The following is a 25,004-nucleotide window of genomic DNA, read 5'->3' as shown; positions in this document are numbered from 1 at the left end:
AAGATACCAAGAAATTATATACTTAATTATATATAAATTATATAATTATATACTTGGATAAAGTTTAATCCTTTATCCAAGTGTAAGCAAACACAGTTTGCACCTCATGGTAAAGGTGGTATGACTTCACATCACTTGCCTTAGTATTCCATAATGCAAAGCACATCTCCTTGCAGACATGTATAAATGATATGCATTATAGGAAGGGTCACTACCCAGTAAATAAAATGATGAGACCTCAATAAAAGTTTAAACCTTTATTGAGGTCTCATCAGTGGGAGCCAGACACAGAGGTGCTGACGTAATGCAGAAGTCATATTTTCATATACGAGTTGCCAAAAGGTGTCACACCTTATTATTAAAATACTCTGGATTAGAGATAGATGGTTCTTGAAAGTTTTTCACTTGGTTATACTATAAATTAAAGATACCAAGAAATTATATACTTGGTTTAATCCTTTATCCAAGTGTAAGCAAACAAAGTTATCGCCTGAAGTATCTTCAGGACTGGGGCAACTTGTGGTAAAAGTGGTATGACTTGGTATCAACCTTGGTATCACCTCGGGGTCTGGCTCCCACTGATGAGACCTCAATAAAGGTTGAAACCGGTCTGGGTAGTGATCCTTCCCATAATGCATAGCATTATACATGTCTGCAAGGAGATGTGTTTTGCATTATGGGATACTAAGACAAGTGATGTGAAGTCATACCACCTTTACCACAATTTCCCCAGTCCTGAAGATACTTCAGGTGCAAACTTTGTGTTTCTTACACTTGGATAAAGAATTAAACCAAATATATAATTTCTTGGTATCTTTTAATTTATAGGTTTTAGAAGTGCCCCTAGCAGACTAAATTGGGTTGTGTTGGTCGTTGGGCTGAAGTTCTTAGAATGCAAGCTTCCCAAATTTGGGCATACTCGTGCACCCAAATTTGTTGAGGTTTGTGGTAGTTTTTCAGAGCTGAGGCTGATTCAAGGAATCATCTTTCATATTTGTATTTGATGTGGTGTAATAAAGAGGTCTTCTTCCAGCATATTCTCTGGTGGGTGTCCAATGCATGGTCATCAAGTTCCGAGCATCTGTATTGGTGAAACCAGATGTAACTCAGATGTAACCTTTCTTCAGCCTCATTTGCTTAATGTTAGTGCCTGCATGCAGATGTCATTTCCTGAAAAAATTAAAAACTACATGGATTGATATGTCATATAATCCATTGGCTGTGTTCAAATTAAGATTCTGCAATATTGTAAACACCTCCATTTCATCTACCGTATCTCATGTATATCTTGCACCCTTGATTTTACTTTACGAAAAAAGAAATTTAAAAGTTTCACATATACCTCACACATGAAAAAAGTTTAAAACTTTAAAAAATAGACAGTGAATATTATGGCAGTTTCAGATATTTTGGAATTCGGTTGAAGTGACTCAGCATTTCAACTCAACAATTGTCATCTTACTCTGGTCATTGAGTTGTGCAATCTTCTGTTAATACCACTCCAATCATATGCATAGAGATGGAAACAACCAGTAGAGGAAATGCCACATACAACAATTGCAGATAAAGAAGGGAAAAAGTGATAATGAGCACAACTATAAGTGAAAAACAGTGATGTACAATCATGCTCGCAATTACTGCAGATGGAAGAATGTTGCCTTTTTACGTAATATTCAAAAGAAAAACAATGCTGAAAGGGAAATTTCCCCCCTGGAATTTGTGTAAGGGTTTGAGAAAAAGGGTGGATGGACACTACAATGCTTCAAGGTTAGATTAGAACAGTTCCACCCTCAAGACTGGAAGTAGTGACAGCGAACAGGAGATTCCTGGTAAGTCATATCCATTTTCAGTTTTTTTTTAAATCACGGTGATCTCATGATTCCAAAATGATAAAAGGACAAGCAATAATGAAACTGTTTGTTTTAATTTACAGAAGCATTGTTGCTAAAGATTCAAATATATTGAATGATGAAGGTGAGCGACCGATTGTTTAAATAACATTGATAATTAAAATTGAAATGCATTCATTTTATAAATAATGTGAGCGATTATAAATTATAATGAATACTGAGGATTTAATTATAAATGTCAATTCAGTTTTTTTCCTGAAAAACTTTAGTTTCTGAAAATGCCCGCATGTATCTCGCACCACGATTTTCTAACATTGAGTTTGGGGAAAAAAGTGTGAGTTATATTTGAATAAATATGGTACTTCTTCTCTCCTATTAGTCAGTCAGTGTCACATGTCACTGCAATATCTCTACTAGGATGGCACATCCTTGCAAAATGATCACTATCATCAGCTCTTTCATAGTCATTTTTCCTATTTCCACATAGCAAAATACCTCTTTGTGATTTCTTTTAATCTCATAAGTTAGTATCCTCTCTACTATGATTGCAAAAGGGCAGCCTTAACTGGCACCCTCTATGGGTGCAGTGATAGATACTTGCTGACAGTCTCAAAATGATGGTCTCCCAGATTTTTAGCAGATGTGATGCAGCTGAATTTGTTCAAGTTTGTGCAATGTTGTAGTGCTATAGTGGATTCAAAAAATAGTCTCTGATTTAAAGCTGTTTTTGGGCATAGGAGGGAAGTATTGAATCTGATGATCTGTATCCATTGCATGGCCTGCCACCCTGGAATGACTGTAGTACAAATGGAAGTATTTTCTCTGTTTTTCTAGACAGTTATTCCTATTGGTCTTAAATACTTTGGACCAAGATACAAGAAATCTCCTAGGATGCAAAAGCAAGGGATACTATAGACCTAAGGATGGTCCAGAGGATCTTTAGGGGAGCGGATAAGTATAGCTAATTTTTGGTAAGGTCTGAAGGATGTCTCTGTTATACTTTTTCAGAATGCATGTAATTGCATGCATTCTGCAAAATCCATCTGTTTGCACAGTGAAAATGCCCTTGTGACTAAGGTGAATTGGCTTTAGACATCTATTTTTCCATTAAACAATAAGTGATTATTTATTTATTCTTATGGCAAAAGCAGCTACAGGTCAATGTCTAGACTAGAAAGCCAATCCAGGGCCTCATCTGTCACCTCATGGATGTCCTGGAGTCCACCATCATGATATCAGCACTTTGGGCAGTCATTCACAATATGAGTAATCACCTGGGCCACAGTCACAATAAGGGTGGTTTGATAATCTCCATTTATGCAGTAGGTAGCCACATCTGCCCTGGTTAGTTCTGATTCTGTTGATAGATGACCATATCTTCCTAGGAAGGGCAAAACCAGACTGCAGAGCACAGGGATCTACAACCAGAAAACCATTTGTTGGAAGATTGTTGGACCAGTGTTCTCTCTCCACATGTCAGGTGATGATGGTAAGGCAGCTGAAGAGAGTTTGTCCATGGACCAAAAAGGGCTTTGTGATTTTAGGCAAATACTAGGTGGATTTGTGAGTCTGGTGCAGGGGCAGGAGCAGGTTGCTCATTACTTTCTTAAATACTTTAATTGAGGCTTGTCTTCTCTGTATATTTGGTGGAACAATGTTAGATAGGACAGGCAGCCAGAGGATAGGGGTGCTTCTCAGTGTCCCACTAACTGTGTACTTCTTTTGCAGACAAGGGAAAAGTATTCTGCTGCAGAAAATGCAAGGGCTAGTGCAGACGATCTTAAGACATCAGCACCACAATCCCAGGTTGTTCCAGCAAACCGTGAGATGATATTATTTCTTGTTTTAACTTTGTTGGACATGTTAGTGATGTGACTTTTATAGATTAGGCTTCTGTCCAGGCTCACTCCAAGGTATTTCAGGTGAGGCTCATGTTCTACCATTTTGTCACAGAAAGAAATGTTGAGCTATTGATTCGCCTCTGCATTGGTCAGGTGGAATGCTATGGACACATAATTAATTTATTTAATCCTTTATCCAAGTGTAAGCAAACAAAGTTCGCACCTGAAAATATCTTCAGGACTGAGGTAAGGTAGTGCAACACCAGGCAACTCTAAGCAAAGGTGGACCGAGCTCTCATCACTCCTTGTCTCAGTATCTCCCATAATACAAAGCACATCTCCTTGCAGACATGTATATACTGTTATGCATTAAGGGAATGGCCACTACGCAGACCAATTTCAACATTTATTGAGGTCTCGTCAGTGGGAGGAAGACCCAAACATGGAGATACTAAGGCAGAAGCAATAGGAGAGATCATATTTACCTATAGGAGTTGCCAACAGGTGTACCACCTTATTATTGACTTACTCTGCATTTAGAGAAAGATGTTGGAAGTTTATTCTTCACTTGGTTAGACTATAATTAATTTAGTTTAATCCTTTATCCAAGTGTAAGCAAACAAAGTTTGCACCTGAAAATATCTTCAGGATTGAGGTAAGGTGGTGCAACACCAGGCAACTCCGAGCAAAGGTGGACTGAGTTCTCATCACTCCTTGTCTCAGTATCTCCCATAATGCAAAGCACATTTCCTTGCGGACATGTATATACTGCTATGCATTAAGGCAGTGGTCTCGAAAGTGTGGTACGCGTACTCCAGCGGGTACGCGAGTCTATACGTGGGGTACATCAAAAAAAGTTTTATATTGATAGGAAAAAAATTAAGTAATTAATTAAAAATAAAGAATATTACTTTCTTTCATCAATTAAACATATATCTAATATAGACAAAGACATTATAAAGATCCTGTAAACTTAAATGTCCGATAATAAATTTAGTTTAATCCTTTATCCAAGTGTGAGCAAACAAAGTTTGCGCCTGAAAATATCTTCAGGACTGAGGTAAGGTAGTGCAACACCGAGCAACTTGTAGCATCGGTGGACCAAGCTAACATCACACTTGGATAAAGGATTAAACTAAATTTATTATAGTCTAACCAAGTGAAAAATAAACTTTAAATTTGCGAGTAGCACACATTGGGTGACTTTGCACACATAATCGTCCGTGGCAAAGCTGTCATGTTTTTTAAAACTAGGGAGTAAATCTCTTACTTCTTATCATTGCCATTGTTTGTAGAGCATCCTAGTGGTGACAAGCCCAACTAGAGAAGGAAAATTGCTTAGTTATCCTGCTATCTACAGATGACACCACAGTTGTATTAATTATTTGACTATTAATAGTAAGTTTAACGATTTTTAGTATATATTGTTTCTGTGCAATTCCAATGCCTTTTTGTGCTTACTTTTACATTTACACTAGAAGTAGTGAATTAATATTATCAAAATTGCTTACATTTTTTAAAAGTGTTTGATATTATCAATAGTAAATGAATTATATTTAAATTTTACAAATTAACCCTCACAAAATGGATAAATGGTTAAAAAATTTCCTCCAAAGAAACCGCAAATTGAAGATAATTATGATAGTACTTCTACATCAGACGAACAACAAGGAAAAGATAGGATTGATTCTTCTATTCAAACAAGTTCGTTATCAGCCAAATTAAGTGATAAAAACATTAATCTGAAACTTAACAAAACCTTGCCCAAGAAAGTTCGAAATTATCAAGAAGACTACTCGAAATGGGGATTTACATCGACGATAGTCAACAATGAACTGAACCTCGTCCTACATGTGTTGTCATGAGACGCTATGTAATGGAAGTATGAAACCATCATTATTAGTAAGACACTTAAAAACTAAACATCCTGAACATGAACACAAATCTTTACAATTCTTTGAATGATGTTTGAAGACATGTAATTCTGAATCCAACAACTTAAAAAAATTCACTAAAATTAACGATAAATATTTGGAGGCATCTCTTGAGGTTGCATTCTTAATTGCAAAAGGCCAAAAGCCACACACCATTGGGGAAACACTTGTAAACCGCCATAAAAATGGTAGAAATAATCCATGGAAAAGAATATGCTGATAAACTAAAATGTATTTCCTTATCAGCAAACACTACTGGTAGATGTATAGAAATCATTGCAGATAATTTAAAGAAGCAACATACCACAGTATCAGAAGGCATCAAACAAGAATTTCAAGAAAAAAGTATGAAAGAAATGCAAGGCCATTGTTCACATTAAATATTGTAATAAATATGTTTGTAAGCTGTTAATAATAAAAATAATGTGAAAAATATCTAGAGTTTTTAATTATCATATGATGATACAAGGCATATTTCCTCTTTATAATACTTATTACAATAGATTTTTGCTCAATCAATTGGGGGTTACATGCTATTTATTTTTTCTGTCTTGGTGGTACACAATCAAAAAAGTTTGGAGACCACTGCATTAAGGGAAGAGCCACTAACCAGACCGGTTTCAACCTTTATTGAGGTCTCGTCAGTGGGAGGCAGACCCAAACGTGGAGATACTAAGGCAGAAGCAATAGGAGAGGTCATATTTACCTATAGGAATTACCAACAGGTGTACCATCTTATTATTGAATTCCTCTGGATTTAGAGAAAGATGTTGGAAGTTTATTTTTCACTTGGTTAGACTATAATTAATTTAGTTCAATCCTTTCTCCCTTAATTAATTAATCCCTTAATGCATAGCAGTATATACATGTCCACAAGGAGATGTGCTTTGCATTATGGGAGATACTGAGACAAGGAATGATGAGAGCTCAGTCCACTTTTGCTCACAGTTGCCTGGTGTTGCACTACCTTACCTCACTCAGTCCTGAAGATATTTTCAGGTGCAAACTTTGTTTGCTGACACTTGGATAAAGGATTAAAATTAATTATAGTCTAACCAAGTGAAAAATAAACTTCCAACAGCTATGGACACAGTTTTTTGTTGTATTTGGCTTCAGGTACCAGTGCTTGAAGTACACCTCCAGGGTGGCAAAGGAGGTAGACTGGTATAGGATAGCAAAATCATTGGTGTATACACATTTGCTTGAGTTGTTATGTGGTAAGTCAGACATGTAGATGTTAAATAGTAAAGGGGATAACACATAGCCCTATGGAAGACCTTTTTTGGAGGAATCTGGGCCTGCTCTTTTTTTTTTCCCCCCCACCAATATGGACCCAGATCTTTCTGGAGAGAATGGATTCAAAAAGCTAGAAAGTTGTTTTGTACTTTATGATTTTGCTTAACTTTAGGAGGAGGTCCCTGATCCAGACTAATGTGTCATAAGCTGATATTAGGTTGATGAAAGTGACTCTGGATTTAAGTTTCTTCTGGAAGCCTGCTTCACTCTGTGTTGTCAGGACCAGGACCTGGTCACTGCAACTTCTTCCTGTCCTGAAGTCAGCTTTTTCAATCGGGTAGTACTCTTTCTATGAGTGGCGAAATTCTTTTAAGTAGAATTCATTCAAAGAACTTAAAAGTGGAACAAAGCAAGGAGATAGGTCGTAGATTTTTGACATTATTTGGATCTTTCCCTGGTTTTGGAACAGCAATTATTTTGGCTTCCAACCACAGTTTTGGTAGTTTTCCAGTTGTTATAATATTTGAGAAAAGGACGGCCAGCCATGTTGGACCTCGTTGGACAAGATGTTTTAGAAACTCAGGGAGGATACCAACCACTTCTGCAGCCTTGCCATTCTTGGCGTGTTTTAAAGCTTCCTGCACCCCTTCAAGAGAAACTGGCTGTACAAGTTCAGGAAGCTCGGGGGCCATCTTATAAGTGACCTAATAAAGGTGTTATCAATTATGTTATCTACTTAGTTGAGCTATTATATCACCCAGTTCACATCTCCATCCAGCTAGAATCCATTCCACTATCATTTTTCCTCCTACTCACCATAGTGAAAAAAGGTGAGATTGTCCTTGGATTGTGGTGCTTTTATATTCTAATTTTTCTTACAATACTCTTACTCTTTTCTTATTCTCCTTACAATATTATCACTTTCCTAGCCTGAGCCTTACACCTCAATTGTACTTATATTCAATTGTTCTCCACCTCTCTCTTTATATGCCTTCCATAATCTATTTTTCTTATGCAATTCCTCTTTTATTCCTTTCGTCATCCATTTTACTCAAAACTATTTTATCTTCTTCACTCGAAATATACAATCTGTCTTTGATGTCAACAATATTTTCTTAAGTATCTCTCATGCACTAATGACTCAAATTCTTTCATCCATTGTACTGCTATAAGCTACATTTATGATGGTCACCTTCCTTATAATTCCACTGATATCATATTTATCCTCCTAGTCAGGATTACATGGTCACACTCATCAACTGGGGAAATTGTCATCTCAGTCACAATCAGAACTTGTGATGCTGTGACAAAATTGAAAAATTTGATCCTCATGTTCCCTCCACCACATGCTGCCTAAGACAGTTGTCCCTCAAGAAATCCAAAAATTTAGTTCCCTTTTTACTGCATGCTGTCTCCTCTGCCCAGTTTACATTGGTATTGTTGAAGTCCCCAATAACCATTATTTGTTTTGCAGTTTTCAAACTAATTTGCCTAAGCATTTCCTGCTCATCATCAATATTCTCTGGTTTGTAGCAACATCTCACTAAACATCCAATATCCTAAAAACATTCATCTCTTATCATAAGTAACACTCCACCACCACCGCATTTAAATTCCTTATCCTGCTGAAATATGCTATATCCTTCAATTTCTATCTCAGTTAGAACATTCTCCTCAGTTAACCAAGTTTCACTGATACCAATAACCTTTGGAGAGATCGAGTGAATTAATGCAACAAACTCATTCCCCTTATTCCTAATGCTCCTAGCATTTGTATACATAAAAACTAGTGTATAGCTAGTATTTTTATAGCCATTATTACTCACTTCATTACCCACCTGGCTGTGTAATATAGGGTCCATCCTGTCATTTCTCAAGCCACTATTCCCACAAGATCATCCATGAAACATTCCACCTGTTCAAATGCAGTTTCCCTGTCCCAGCACTCACTTATCCAGAAAACAGGTTTCTCCAAATGCCTATACCCTTCTGCATTCAAATGTAATCCATCTCTTGCATACAGCTCCCTACTGTCCTGAAATGTACCCCACACATCTACTTATCCACATATTCCAGACCCCTTTTCCTGCACATTCTTGCTATCATCTCATTCATCATCATTGCTCTTCTTTTTCACTTCACATTCTCATACTGGGACAACACATTCACTCAGACATATTTCTGCTGTATTATGTCTAACATCAACCTCAAATCACATGCTACATGATTCATGCTACCTCTCAGGTTGCCTGTTCCAACCATTACTGTCATTTCCTCCATACTTTCATTCCCTTCACTGTCATTGCCACATTCTTGTTCCACCAGGCAAGCACTCCTCTGGTACTCTACTCTGCACACCCAGAATCATTGAATCTCCATACATGACACTCCTTCTCTCACTGGCATCCCTGACTTTTAGGCTTCCAGTCTCTCTTATTTCTCTCCTGCACTTCCTCATCTCTTGCTTCCACACTTTGTCAGCTTTCTGCAATTTCTTTTCTTCCGCTGTCTTTCCCATTCTCTCGCCTTCCTCTCTCTCTCTCTTTCCCCCTTGCTATCTGATGTCATTCTTTTGCACCTACCCTCATTCCTCACAGTAGCCAATCTCTCTATCATCCCAAGGTCTTCATTCCTTCCATTTCCTTTCTCAGCAGTTAGATTTCTCTCTTCGTATATTCTGCTTTCAATTTACATTTGCACACACACAATCATGGCCAACAGACAAAATCATCTCCGTCCAGTAAACTATCCAAGGCTAAATTCGTATATGTCTTTAACATTCTCTCCATCCTCTAAAATACTTCTGAGATCCACAAACTGAAAATCATCTGCTTCTAAAGCACTACCTCTGCTAAATCCCAAAATCGAGACACCTATGTCTCCCAGTGCCTCCCACTGCTTACATTTCATGCACACCTTCCTGCCTTTCACCTACCACATTTTTAAACAACAGGATGCATACATACCACTTGCATAGCAAGCTACAAAATCATCAACCAATTTATGAATAATGTAGTCTTTAAATGTTGGAGGCTAGGTGTGGTGTTAAAACTGGCAGCTGCCGTGTTGGAGACAGTAAAATCCTAACAAAATGCAACACAAAAATCGTCAATTCTAATAGTTCAAACTGAAAAACTAGTATTATCATGAAATAAACACAGTAATATCTTTCTTTACTATTAAAACTTATCTTTTATTTTAACAGCCTGCATCACATTTGCCATCAGTCTTTGCACACTAGCAGCACCCCCCCTTCTTGTTGAGTATAATCGACTTTTTGATCAAGTAAAAAAAAAAAATTGCTACAGCTATGAAAAGTTAAGGAGACAGCTTGGTACTATAGCATGGAATGAAGAGTTAGGCAGAAAAGAGACAAATGATGCCTTTAATGAACAAGAGCTCAGCAGCTAAATCTGAAGGTCAAGAGGTTAAATTAAGTATGTGCAAAATGGATGAATGAGGAGATTAAATATGTGATCTGGAAGAGGGTATTTTGAAGGCAGCAAAAAATGGATGACGACGATCAATTATTATTATTATTATTTGACACCTCCAGTGAGTCCAAAGGCTCATCGGGGGAGGGCACCTGCTCTACAACTCTGTCTCCACCACTCAATCCACCAACTGACCGTAACTACACCAACACCATCTACCACCACCCACCACCACCACTAGTATTTCCACAGACAATCACATACATCCATGTCCATGGCGAGATTTGAACCCACAGCCTTTTTGCTGGAGAGCAGATATGCTAACCACTCGGCCAGCCAGGCTGGCATCATTGTCCTCATGTAATGAGGACAATAAAGAGCAGGCTAAGAAGGTTAATGTGGTTAGTAAAAAAATAGTCAAAATGCAGAATGAGCAACAATTATTATTATATGGGCACCTCCATGGAGTCCAAAGACTCATTGTGGGAGACCCAATCTCTCATACCTCTTCTTGAACCCATTAACAGAAAAAGCACTCACAACTGACTCTGGCAACCCATGCCACTCATTCACAACTCTCCAAGCAAAAAAATTTAGTCCTCACATCCCTACTGATCACACCTGTATTCCACTTCCAGGGATGATCCCTAGTTCTAGTCCCTCTCACCAAGTGCTGAAACATTTCCCCTGCATCTAGCCTATAAAATCCTTTAAGCAACTTAAATGTTTCTATCATATCCCCACTTTTTCTCCTATCAACCAACTTCTGCAATCCACACACACCCTTTATCTATCCTCATAGGGGAACATCCCATAGGCCACTCATCTTCTTGTCACTTGCCTCTGAATCCTCTTCACTGCTTTCTCATCCCCAAGAAACCCAGGGGACCAGACTTGAGCGCAGTAATCCAGATGTGGGCGTATCGAGGCCTTATGAAGAGGAATGATACCTTCCTTATCTCTACTTTTTAATGTGTTCTTCAATAGCCAAGTAATCTTATGGGCAACCTTAGCAATATGTCCTCTAAACTTTAGCTCTCTGCCTAGCACCACCCTGAAATCTCTAGCTTCATCTATTTCCTGGAGTACAGGGCCATCAATGTGATACATAGCTCTATTTATTCCAAATGCATAACTTTACATTTCTTGTCATTAAACTGACACCCATTAATTTTTGCCCATACTTAACAGTCTATTTAAATTATCCCACTAGCTCTCCATCGCCTTGATTAACTATTACTCTACCTAATTTCACATCATCAGCAAACAACTGAATATTTCCTTTCAGGTCATTTCCTATATCATTTATGTACAAATTAAACAGCAATGGTCCCAGCACTGAACCTTGTGGCATACCACTAGTCACCTGTTTTCACCTCAATTCTGTCCCTTGATATACCACTTTTTGATATCTGTCCAGCAGCCATCTTCTTATCTGCTTAACCAGCATCATATTCATCCACAGTTCTAATTTATGTAATAGTGTTCTATGTGGCATTCTGTCAACTGCCTTTGTAAAATCCAGCAAAATCATCGTGTAGCCATTTCCTCCTTCTCAGTTCACCTCTATCATAGTGTGGTAGGAGACTTAGTCTTCATCTTCTCGCACTTGCATTTTGCCTCTTCTAACAACTCATTTACATTCCCCTCATAGAATACTTTTTGCCTCTCAAATCATTTTTATCAACGAAGACAATCATTATCATTTCCTTCAACTTACCTTTTTGTATCTACATGTTGCCACTAATACTGTGAATTTTTTACCCCCAGGAAACAGTATTTTGTTACACTTTCATTAAGTACTTCCCTGATTATTGAATCTCTGTACATAATTTTCTCCTTGTTTTTCTTGTTTGTTCGGTCAGTCTTTATTATTTTTTTTTTGGACCACCTACTTCTTTCTCTTTCCCTTCCCTGCTAATCTCTTGCTGCTTCTGCAATTTTGCACTTTGTCCTATTAAGGATAACATTTATGTGCTATTTCTTTATTAATGTCCATTTTGTTCTCCTCTATTTCCATGGCTGCATGTTCAACATTAATAACATTATTTTCCATCTTACCATCAGTATTTGCGGCATTCTTGCAACCTAATAAACATTTAGTTTTCTAACACTTAATATATACTCTCTCCAGTTTCAATTTCCTTCAACATATTCTTTAAATTTTTCAACACATGCATTTCGCATACACTGCATGGAATAATGTCCCGCAAATTCAAATCGGCGGGCAACATGGTCTTTGCTGCCATGCTGACAATATCACAATAAAAATGTTATAAATATATTAATACTCTAAAAACATGAAAATCTACACTTAATATAACACTCTAATTTTCTGATGAATAAACACAACAAAACAGATAAAAACGCTAATTTCACATGAGCGCTAAATCACACAACCACTCACAATATGAAACTGAAACCCAACCTTGGTTTAATTAGTCAATTAAACCAAGAAAACTCCTAAAGTGTTCTTTCGATATGTAGCAAGCAAAAGGAAGATTGATTATTGGAAGATGTTAGCAGAAGAAAATGGCAGATGAGAACCTGGTGTAACATAGTCCAGGTATTCAACGAGAAAATCTTAATTTGCCCGCAAAGAGAGATGTCCCAATTACAAGAAGTTACACCTACACGTAAAGGCTTTAATAGTTGTATGTACATAAGACAAGTTAGACAATTTTTTTTATTTATTGAGTAGAAAAATTACTTACTTAGAAACAATTCCTTTAATTAAAGTAAAATATATGCCATAAAAATGATTTAATTTACAGTATATACTGTATTAAAAAAACATGGGTAAGCAAGTTTTTCGTCCTGTAAAACTCAAGAAAACCAACTGTAGAACCTACACTATTTCAAACATAAATATATATATATTGTGTTAGGGACCGTGAGATTGCGACTATCTCAGATTGGCTACCAGTGGAGATTGAACTGCCCACTATGTCTCCAAAAGTTAGATAGTATTAAAACAGCCTCGCCTACTCCCTTTTGTGCTGATTTTTTTTAAAATCAGTTTTTTAATTGACTGCAATCAAACAAAATCTGCGAAGGTATCTGCACAAATGCTACCTTCCTGCATGAAACAGTTGTAATCCAGATATAAATTTTATAGCATCCTGGGTAGTCACTCAAGTTCAGGAGTGTTATCCACATCATTTCATGCTGTATGATGTTTTGCTGCAAATTGCTTCACAGTTTAATTTTCAGTATCATTCTCATTTTAACATCGTAAACCATTCTCTGTTATCTGTTGTCTTCTGCACAGTGCCCATTCTTTTTCACTTTTCTCTTGCTACTGTATCTGGCATGAGATTGTAGAATTTGGTCTCCAGTTATCTTAACTAGTTGGTAATGATTGCAATCAAGTAGTTGGTTATTAATTTGTGCAAGTGTCATATCTTCTCTTGGCATTTCTGAGATCCAAAATTATAAATAAAAAATACAACTTAGTAACAAAATCTCTGCACACTACACTGATGATCACATCCACACCCTGGTAAAAGTCACTGCTAAACTGAGAGCAGTTAGACTATAACTATGTGTTCTTTCTACTTTATATAGCTATGTGTTCACTGGATGAATGAGTTTTACAATACTTTTTCTGATGTTTCATGGGATTAAGGTTAGTTATTGGCTGGCCCAGTTAAATAGTTGTGCCCCGAATAAATCAGCTAAATTGCCAGCCTGGTTGGCCGAGTAGTTAGCATATCCGCTCTCCAGCCAAAAGGCTGCAGGTTCGAATCCCGCCTTGGGCATGGATGTTTATGATTGTCTGTGAAAGTACTAGTGGTGGTAGTCAGCGATAGATGGCGTCGGTGGTAGATGATGAACATTGGTAGAGTAGTGAGACGAAGAGTTGTAGAGTAGATGCCCTCCCTCGATAAGTCTTTGGACTCCCTGGAGGTGTGATGTAATAATAATAATCTCCCCCCCCCCCAAAAAAAAACCTGCCCCGAAAGCTGAAATCTATATTTCATATCCTCATAAATGTGATATCATGAAGAGCTTAAATGTAGAGGATAAGGTGGAGATGGGACTTATAGTATCTGAAGAGTAGGAGTTATATGAGGAATTCAGTGCACTTGATATTAATAACCCCCTTGATGACAATCACCATTTGTCTTAATGGAATTGTTTCAGTGAGCTAATAGCAACCTTGACATGCTATTTAAAAAGAGTTCTGTGACAGGACAAGTCCCAGAGGAGCATAAAAAGGGTAAAATTGTCCTGCTTCACAAAGGTGATAAGTCTGATTAGTGATATTGGCATTAGTCGGGATAAGAATATCTCATAACAGTAGTATTTTCTGCAATTTTCTCAGCATTGGTTTATTAAGAGGAGATTGTGTCTTAGCATTTTACTTATGTAATTTGTATTTTGTAAAGAGCTTTTCAAAGCTTGCCACATAACAAATTGGTAATTAAAGTGCAACAGATGGGTTTTATAACAGATTAATAACTTGCCTTATAAACATGCTATACATTGTGCTTTTTACTTTCTGCTTCTTATGCAGAAAAATGCCATTAGGTCCTGGCATTCTGCAGGACCTAATGGCATTTGAGCCATTAGTGTTTAATGTGTATGATACTGGGATGGATTTAACTAGAGATATGCAGATAATGTAACGTTAGGAAGAACAATAAGGAGTAGAGTAGATGTTGTCGACTGAGTATTCCAGAGTCCTGATAGTCCTAGTTCTTCACCTCTGAACTCTCTCCAATGTGTCATTATTAAGAAGGCGAACAGATATTTGCCCATAAATATGAGTGAGGCTTAAGTAGTGCCTTATACCATCGAGCTATCACCTCCTTATAAATACATGTCAGTTCTTTGCATCATAGCAGCAGTTTTTGTAATCCTTACAACATTCACAATCTCTGTCCACCAAGATTCCCAAATCCCTAACTTCCTCTACCCCTGAAGCAAAGTTCTTCCAATATCAATCTTCATTCCATCTTCTCTGACTAAAGTGCATAACTTTACATTTTGTAACATTGAAATGATATCCCCATTCTTCAGCCCAAAGCACCAGCCTATTCAATTCCTCCTGTAAACATCAGAAATTCCTGACATTGCTCTTCCTAATTTAGCATCATCAGAACAACTGAATATCTCCTTTCACATCCTGAGCTATATATATATATATATATATATATATATATATATTAATTAAACAATGATGGTCCCAGAACAGAACACTGTGGTATCCCACTTGTCACCTTCCTTTCTTGCGACACTACATCCTCATACTGCTAGCTCTTATCAGTCAATAATCCCTGTAACCCAAGCTACCAAATGACTATCTTCATCCTGCTCAGTTTCAACAGTAATTCATCATGCAGTATGTGATCAAATGATTTAGCAAAATTGAGATAAATCACTGTATAATCATCTCCTTTGTGCAATACACTAGTCACTCTGTTATAAAATGCAACTAAAGTACTAAAGCATTCTGGCCCATAACAAACCCTTGCTGCCTTCCCTCTCTCTCTCTCTCAAAAAAAAAAAAAAAAAAAAAAAAAAAAAAAAAAAAAAAAAATTCTATTCTCATCAAAGGATTGTATTTTGTCTGTAATCAGCCTCTCTAACACTTTCATCACTGCACTTGATATATACACACTGGCCTACAGTTTTACACTACTGACTTGGACTCTCTCTTATGCAGTGGTACTATTTTTCCTTCTTTCCACTCTTCAGGGACTGTTCCTTTAGATAGACTTCTGTTGAACAAAAAAAGTTAAGGGCACTGTCACCTTAATTGCACATTCCCATAATACTTGGTGATACCGTATCACATCTATTCTCACAGCCTTATTTACATCAAGGTTACTTACTATTCTAAACGCTTCCCATTCTTGAACTCTGTCAGTCTTTTGTCTCCTGCTTATTATTACTATTCAATGCAGCCCTTAACTACTCCCTTTGTACATTTCCACTATATCGTCAGCAATGTGACTACTGTTCCATCTCCAGAAAATAAAGTCATTCTTTCACATTCATCCTTTCTTCTACTAACAGCATAACTATAGAATTCTCTACAGTTTGCTTTACTGCTTCAGTGAATCTCCTTTCATATGCCAATTTTTCTTTCCTCACTACACTTATCACCTTCTTAGCCTGCACCCAGCGGTGTAGCTAGAGCTTTTGCTGCCTGGGGCAGTCCCTGAGTTTGCCGCCACTCTCAGTACACACCAAAAATACTACAAAAAGTCAAAATGAATATAGGGAAATAAATTAAAACACCATGTTTATTTTTGAAGTAAAACTTTAATTTCAACATTCTAAAATTTTATTTTTCTTGCTTTTCTGTTAGCAAAATCATCGATGATATCGGCGAAGTCTATTTCATAATAATGTAGGTAATTCTTAATCTATTTTATTTAGAAAAACTTCTCTCACAACTAGCCAAGCCACTCCCCATGTCCAACCACATGATCATTCCCCTAATTGGTGGTATCATGGTAACATCAAATCTATTATTGCTATATGAGACATTATTATGAAATCTAAGACTCAAGTCCCATATTCTGTTTCACCTACACGCTGCATAAGATTGTTCCTAAGTAACTCAAAGAATTCATTCTCCTTACTCACAGGAAATAACCTGTGAGTAAGGAGACTTGCTTCCATAGTTAACCATTAATCATTGTCCTTCTGTCACTCAATAGTCTCATCTATCTGAACATTTCCTGATCTGTAGCAGCACTTAACTAAATATCTAAAATATGTGCTAACCTCATCACACCAATTGGTTTCCATGCTATTATCACTACTGCTTTCCTCAAGTTCACATAGAGAAGACCCAATTCTTCTGAAATTATCACCCCATTAGCTCTTATCTTTTCTGTCTTTTCAAAAATGCTATAACCATCATATTCTATTCTGATGAACACGTCATCCTACAATAATCACATGTCGCTGACATCAACAATTTGCAGACTGATTAAATGTATCAAGACCATTGATCACTCGGCACCATTATTCCTCATATTCTTTGCATTGATATACAGGGTGAGCCAAAAGTCAGAGTATGATCTGACATGTAAATAACTTTTTTGTTAATAGTTTAATTTCTTTTATTGCAGGTACATATTATAACTGAGTCTTGGGAGATTGATCATGAGGAATTTCACAAAGGAACAATGATTAAAGTAGTGGAATTTTATTTTCAAAATAACAGGTCCATTATTTTGACACAAAGAGCTTACTGCTGCCATTTCCAAGTCAGAAATGGACCTTCAGCGACAATGATTCAGAAACTAATGCAATGCTCAGAGGAAAAGGGTTCTGTGATTAACCTTCCATTTACTGCCAGACCAGGAAGTTATCGGGCCCTACTTCTTCGAAACTGAAAACTTCGAAACCGAGTGTCACTTTGACAATTACTGGTGAGAGACATATCGGGATATGATTGACAATTTTTTTTTACGTCCTGCAGTGGAAAATCATCCTGAAATGTGGTTTCAATAGGATGGGACAACTCCCCATACAGCCAGGGCTACAATGAACCTTCTGAGGTAACTGTTTGTTGAGCAGATAATTTCAAGAAATTCCCAGATTAATTGGCAGCCACGTTTGCCCAACCTTACAGTCCCCAATTACTTCCTGTGGGGAATATCTGAAAGAACATATGTATATGAACAAACTGCGTACACTTGAGCAGCTCAAGGAGAATATCTGTGCAGAAATTCGAGCAGTAGATCCTCAAACATTAACTACTGTTATGAATAATGCAATTGAAAGAGCCCGACTTTGAGAGGTGGCAAATGGAGCTCATTTGAAAGATGTCATCGTCCATACCTAACCTAATGAAATCTCCATATATTAGACATTCACTGTATGTAATATCACTGAAATTGGTTCATGAATAAAAAAGTTATTTAAATGTCAAATCCTACTCTGACTTTTGGCCCACCCTTTATAAGCAGAGTAGCTTCTCCTGTTTCCTCTTTCTTTCTCACAGTTCCTCATCCCATCATTCATGTCCTTTGACTCTCCATTCTTATCTTCTCTTCCCTTATCTCACACTAATTCTAGTATCCTATGCACAGAGTCCCACTGTCTGGTTTCTGTTTCTCTGACTTTACTTACTCTCCTCCTCTCATCAACAATCTACCCAACTTCACACTACTGCAAATACAGACTATGTGCAGCAAACAGCTCTCCTATCTTCAAACATGCATTCAAAAACTCAACTTTAAGTGGAAATATCCAGTTGTTTGCTGACAATGCAATACTTAATGAACAATTAATGAAGTTGAGATAGAGATTCTAAAAGATGATTTAAATAGATTGAACATATTGATAAAGGATAATGATAGGAGTTTAATGTGGCAAAGTATAGTTTATAAAGCTTGTAATCTTTTCAATTTTTTAATGAAACTTGTACAATTATAACGTTTATTATGCACACATATATTCACAAGAATAAGATAATTTTTTGACTGCAAATATTTCAACTAGAAACTAACTGGTCATCATCAGTGCATCAGCATAATGACAAGGTGAAGCTACAGCACAGAATGATAATCCTATTTATAGAGCTGAACCATGTGCCAGATGCCACCGAGTGAGTGATTACAATAAAATAAGATTATGAAAGTGATTTGAAATAAAACTTAATTTAATTACATAATGAAATGACAGCATTATATTAAATTAAATTTTAAAGAAATAATTAAAATACAGGGGGAAGAACATTATTCCTTGCCATTTATGAGGATGAGACTCTCCCAAATCTTGGCAATAGAGAGGCTGTCATTTTAATTTATATTTGGGCAGTGTAGAAGTACTTCAGCACTCTCTTTAAACAACTGCTCAAATCTAAACCTGCACTGATGTGAAAAGCAAGTATTGGACTATAGAATATCGGGTCAATGTTGACTTAATGCTGAGCAAGGCCAGATTTTTCAATTTTATTGTTGTAAATATAAGACTGGTGTTCTTGTAGTCATTTTTCAATAGCACGTCCTATTTGTTAAAAGTACAAGCAAAGGCACTTGCACTGAACTTGGTTAACAGAGAGAAAGGGGAGAGGATATTTATCCTTTATGGATGGTAACCAAGATGGCATTTTGTGGATAAGGAAAAAGTAGGAACTAAATTATATATTGCAAAGGGGGTGAAGGTAACACAGAGGATTGCTACAATAATGAGAAGGGCACTGACCTGCAAAGATAAAACAGTTATCATTTCATTGTATAGGACCCAGATCAGACCACACTTGGACTATTGTTCTCAGATTTGGTCCCCAGGATTTGAAGGGGATAAATTAACTGTGGAAAGGGTACAAAGACAGATAACAAAGATGGTTGAACCATGGAATGTGTTGCCTGATGGAGTGGTGAGAGCGAGAACGGTCAATGAGTTTAAGGAGTGGTATGATAGACTTTGTGTTCCTTAGGGGGGGGGACCTCCCCTCGATGGGTCTTGATAGACTTCATGTTTCTTAGGAAGGACCTCCCACGATGAGTCTTTTGACTCCATGGAGGCCTGAATAATAATAATAATTTTCAGGCTCTTAGCAATTTTCTCATATCTCTGTTGAACAAAGATTTGAAGATGTCTATTTTCTGAGATGGATGATGTGCTGAATCTTGTTCTATGTAAAGACCTGTGAGGGTATTGGACTGCACTTATCACATAGCCAGATTCGTAGCTCATCTGCAAGACAGAAATAGTGCCAGTGGTTTTGAGGCAGTATGGTGTGAAATAGAGGTGAATGGAATCAAATACTTGGTGGGATGTTGTTATAGACCAGGTAATGTGGATGGTGGTGATAGTGAAATGTATAGTCAAATTAGCCAAGCAAATACGAAAACTGTGATCGTTATGAGTGACTATGGGTGATTTTAATTATGGCAATATAGACTGGAATGATGAGATAACAAATGGAAGTAAAGAAAATGAGTTTCTTGAGGGATAACTACCTCAGACAGTATGTAACAGAGGGCACATGAGGATTAAGGGGCTTGGATTTGGTTATCTCATCAGAGGATGTAATTATAAATAAGGTGTCAATTCATCCACCAATTGGTGAGAGTGACCATGAGGTGATTACCTGAGTGGTTGCCAGCAGTGCGAGGATCCCTGTGAGAAAAGGTTATATGTGGAACTACAAAGGGGGTGATTATGAAGAGCTCAGGAGACAGCTTGTGGGTGTAGCATGAAATGAGAAGTTAGCTGGAAAAGAGATCAATGCAGCTTAGGGGATTTTCAAAAACTATCAAGTAGATGCAATGTCTAAATGTATTCCAAGGATGAGAAGGTTAAATAAGGTAGGTATGAGATGGATGAATAAAGAGATCAAGCATGCAATACAGAGAAAGAAGGCATTGTGGAGGCAGCATAAGAGAAGTAGAAATAACCAATTTCATGAGGTCTACAAAGACCAGGCAAGGAGCATGACTTGGTTGGTGAGAGTAGCTAAAGAGAAGTATAAAGAGTAGTTAGCTAATGAAGCCAAAAAGAATCCTAGGCAGTTCTTTCGATATGTAGCCAGCAAAAGAAAGAATGATTATAGAAGGATGACACTGATTAAAGAAAATGGTATAAAGACAGCTGTTGCAGAATGTGTGGTGGAGATACTTAATGAGCAGTTCATAAAGGTCATTCAATCTTGTGAATGTGACTTCATGGAGAGATTGAGAGCAGTAGATGATGGGGGGGAGAGACTGACTGTAAGTGAGCAAGAAGTGTTTGGGGAGTTGAGTAAATTAGATGTAAATAAGGCTGTGGGACTTGATAATATATCACTGTGTATTCTGAAGGAAAGTGCCAGAGAGTTGACACCTGCCTTGACATATTTTTTTAATACGAGTCTTGCACTTGGTCAAGTTCCTAAGGAGTGGAAGGAGGGAAAGATTGTGCCACTTCATAAAGGAGGTGATCGAACTCAAGCATCAAACTATAGGCCTATCTATGTGTCAGGTGTTGTGGTTAAGTTTGGAGAAACTTGGGAACTAGGATCCAGAGTTGAGTTGACAACAATGGTATAATCTTTGATGGACAGCACGATTTGCTAAAGGAAGGTCATGTTTTAGTAATCTACTTACTTATTACAATAAAGTGACTGCTTCCTTGGACAGAGGAGAAGGATACAGAGTAATATATTGGATTTTGCAAAGGCTTTTGACAGAGTACCTCATGATAAGTTGACAGTCAAACTAGAGCAGATGGGGTTGTATATTAAATTAGTGCAGTGGATTGGAGACTGGCTATCTGATAGGGTTCAACAAGTTGTGTATGTGGGTACGATATCCAGGAAAATGAAATTCACTAGTGGAGTGCCTCAGGGGTCTGTTTTAGGGCCATTACTATTTAACTTGTATATTAATGATATTGGTGAAGGTTTGGATGGAGATATTCAGTTGTTTGCAGATGATGCAAAGTTGGGACGAACCATAAAGAGTAGTGAAGATGTTGTGGCCTTGCAAGAAGAGTTGAATAAATTGAGTGATTGGGCATGGAAATGGGGATGTGAGTTCAATGTTGCAAAATGTAAGGTTTTAAAATTTGGAAAACAAAGATGTGGGATGCAGAATTTATGCTTGGTGAGAATATATTGTTGATGTTACAGGAAATAAGAGATCTGGGGGGTGATAGTGGATAAGGATCTAAAATTTAGGGGACACATCACCAAAATTGTGAAGACAACACAAAGGCTTCTGGGAATGATGCATAGGACACTAACGTGTAGAAGTAGGGAGATTCTTGTTCCATTGTATAAGGCTTTGATTAGGCCACACATGGACTATTATGCCCAGATTTGGTCACCGGGTTTTAAGAAGGATGAAGAGATGTTGGAAAGGGTCCAAAGGTGACTGAATAAGGTAGTTTCTGACCTCTGGAATGTGTTATGTGTTAAGTGTTAAATGGTGTTATTCATCCATTTAACCCCTACTTGCTTTACAATTCAGACCCTAGGTATACAATCAGCCATAGACCCTTGTAAATGCTCCTTGACCACTTCCCATGCTCTATCGACGTCCAGCCCTTGCAGTTGTACATGCCATGTCACTGATTCACGCAATCTCCTAAGCTTGTCATACTTGCCAGCATGGTAATTCAACATATACCCTGTCTTAATAGAAAATTCCACACCTTTAGCCACCTCCCAGGTCAAGACCTTATGATCACTCTCACCAATAGGTGGCAACATGGTCATATTCATTACAGTCAAATTCTCAGATACTATTACCAGGTCAAGCACTCTCATAACCCTAGTATTTTCAATTACATGCTGTCTCAGACAGTTATTCCTTAATAATTGAATAAAATCCATTTCCTTCCTCACATGTGTCCTCTCCTCCTTCCAATCAATTTCCACTCATTTCATCAATTTGTTTATGCATACTATCTCCACCATCTATTCCATCACCTGGTCTATAGCAGCACCCAACTGTATATTTTATTCTGCCAGTCTCAATCTCACACCAAATAGCCTCAATGAGCTCTTTTCACTATCCTGCGATACAATTTCATTTCTCCTTGGCTGCAGTTCATCAGCTATCATCAATAACCCCCCCCCATTTTATTCTCTCTGTCCCTCCTAAACACACTATAAGCTACACATTCTATCCCACTAACTATATCATCTTCCATCAGCCATGTTTCACTAATGCCAATAACCTGTGGCCAGGAAGAGCCAATCAAGGCCAAAAATTCTTCCTTCTTGTTTCTAATAATCCTAGCATTAGTATACATGAAATGCAGTGATCCCTTTGTCCCACCCCTATCTTGATGCGTTATTCTAAATATCCCATTCCCATTTTTTGTCCTTAGTACTGGCTCAGGTACATTATATACATTCTTACACTCAAATGTCTCACTGATGTCCACATATTCACTCCCCCCCCTCCTTGGTAGTTCTAGTTTCCGTGGTTCTGCACATCCATTTTCACTTCATTCAACAACACTTTTTCCAGTCTCCGCACACCAAATCCATTCAAATGCAGGCCATCCATCTTGTATAAATCCTTTTGCCCATCAAACTCATTCCACACCACACCGTCTGCATAACCTGTGCATAATGTCATTTGTGATTATGGCCCTCCTTCTAAACTCCTCTCTGTCATACCGCGGCAACAGATTCACCATTCTAACTCTGTCACTCTTTTCTTTCGCTACCTTTAACAATACTTTCAAGTCCTCTCTCATAAAAAATTTATCTCCTTTCAATTCATTCGTACCCACCACAACAATCAATTCTTTCACCCTCTGTTTTTGTGCTCTAATACTCTCACTTACATCCTTAAATTTCACACCTGGTAAGTACAATTTAGTTAAACTCCCATCTATCACTTCTCTTAATGAGTCACCATACACCACTTTTTCCTTCATTTCAGAAACTCTCCCACTCTTACGCTTATTTTTCCTTTCAAACACTTGTTTATTTACGTTAGCAGAATCACTCTGGAAAGAGTTTTGCAGGTGCTCTAATTGCCGCTGCGCATTTTGTATCACTGCACGCAACCTAGCGATCTCACTTCCTACAAATAATTCCTCATTTTTTTATCATTTAAGCCATTTTCTCTCTCTGTATAGTTGCTGTCACTCTTTCTTTGATCACTACTCTCATTGCCATCTTGTACATCGCAATTCCCTATCAAGCCACTATTTTCACTCACATTCTGGCTTTCTTCAATTATAACTGTCTCACAACCTGACACATACTTCAACTCCTCCCTTTGCTTACACTTTCTGCACATTCTCCGACCACTATCACTTTCAATCCAAACTCCAGCCTCATTCGGGAATGCATACATCCTACACACATCACATTGGACAAACTCTCTCACATTACAGTTTTTGTACAATGACGTCATATTTTTGGACGCCATTATGTTACATCGCATTGCCGCCATGTGCCAATCTATGAAACGTGTTGTTAAAATACTAAATTAAATAACTGAATTCACACCAAAATCACACAGACACAACAAGCTACCAAAATTAGACATACAGGGATATGTGCATTGTATTGTGGTTTACTAAGACAATTGATGTGAAGTCATTAGCTCTATATACAAGTTGCTCTTTCATGTAGTTACTTATTGTGCAAACTTTGTTTTGCACTGGGATAAAGGTTGAAACCAAGAATATAATTTCTTGGCATCTTTATGTTATCAGATGAGCTTTCTCCAGAACATAGTTGAACTGTTCGACATTGTCATCTTGAAGAATCCCTATTCTATTTAATTCAACCCAAACCTTCCTTTTAGTGTTTGATATGTAGCTGATGTGTTTGCTATCTAGCTGGACTCAGAAGAATCTCTACTTACCTTTTTAACTAAAATCCACAGCCTTATTCCACACAGGAATCGTCTGCTAGAGAGACTCTTGGTGTGTAGTGTTTGTTGAGAGCTCCTGATAAGATGTGTTATTTTAAGTTATCATTGACAATTTTGCTTGAATATTACGTAGTTTTGTTTGCTTTTCGTGTGTCTGTTTGTGTGTTTTTGGTGTTGTTTCAATTATTAAATTGATAAGATATGATAGAAGTGTGCACATGGCTTTGGTAAGAAGGAAAATGGTGGCTAGTAATAATGGTTCGCCATCTTTGTTCAATAACTGTAACATAAAGGAGATTATTCAATGTACTATCTGCAAAATGTATGCGTTGCGAGGAGCGGTTGGAGTATGGTTAGATGATGATAGTGGAGTGAATGTGTGCAGGAAATGTAAGGAAAATGAGGAATTAAA

General features: G+C 37.4%; 1 protein-coding gene across 1 annotated transcript in view; it reads left to right on the top strand.

Annotated features, from left to right (window-relative positions):
* LOC150092519 (putative fatty acyl-CoA reductase CG5065) overlaps window positions 1-25,004 on the top strand; it is a 421,409-nt gene that overhangs the window by 378,809 nt on the left and 17,596 nt on the right. The window contains exon 11 of the mRNA XM_090414223.1: window positions 14,815-14,922. Coding sequence (XP_090270349.1) covers window positions 14,815-14,922 — 108 coding nt within the window. The remainder of the gene's footprint in view (window positions 1-14,814; window positions 14,923-25,004) is intronic.

This window comes from Typopeltis vanoorti, chromosome 25, assembly GCF_054136105.1.
Source record: "Typopeltis vanoorti isolate ZY-2024b chromosome 25, IOZ_Tvanoo_1.0, whole genome shotgun sequence".
Taxonomy (NCBI): Eukaryota; Metazoa; Arthropoda; class Arachnida; order Uropygi; family Thelyphonidae; genus Typopeltis; species Typopeltis vanoorti.
Note: the sequence above shows the minus strand (reverse complement) of the source record. Positions and strands in the feature narration are given on the sequence as shown.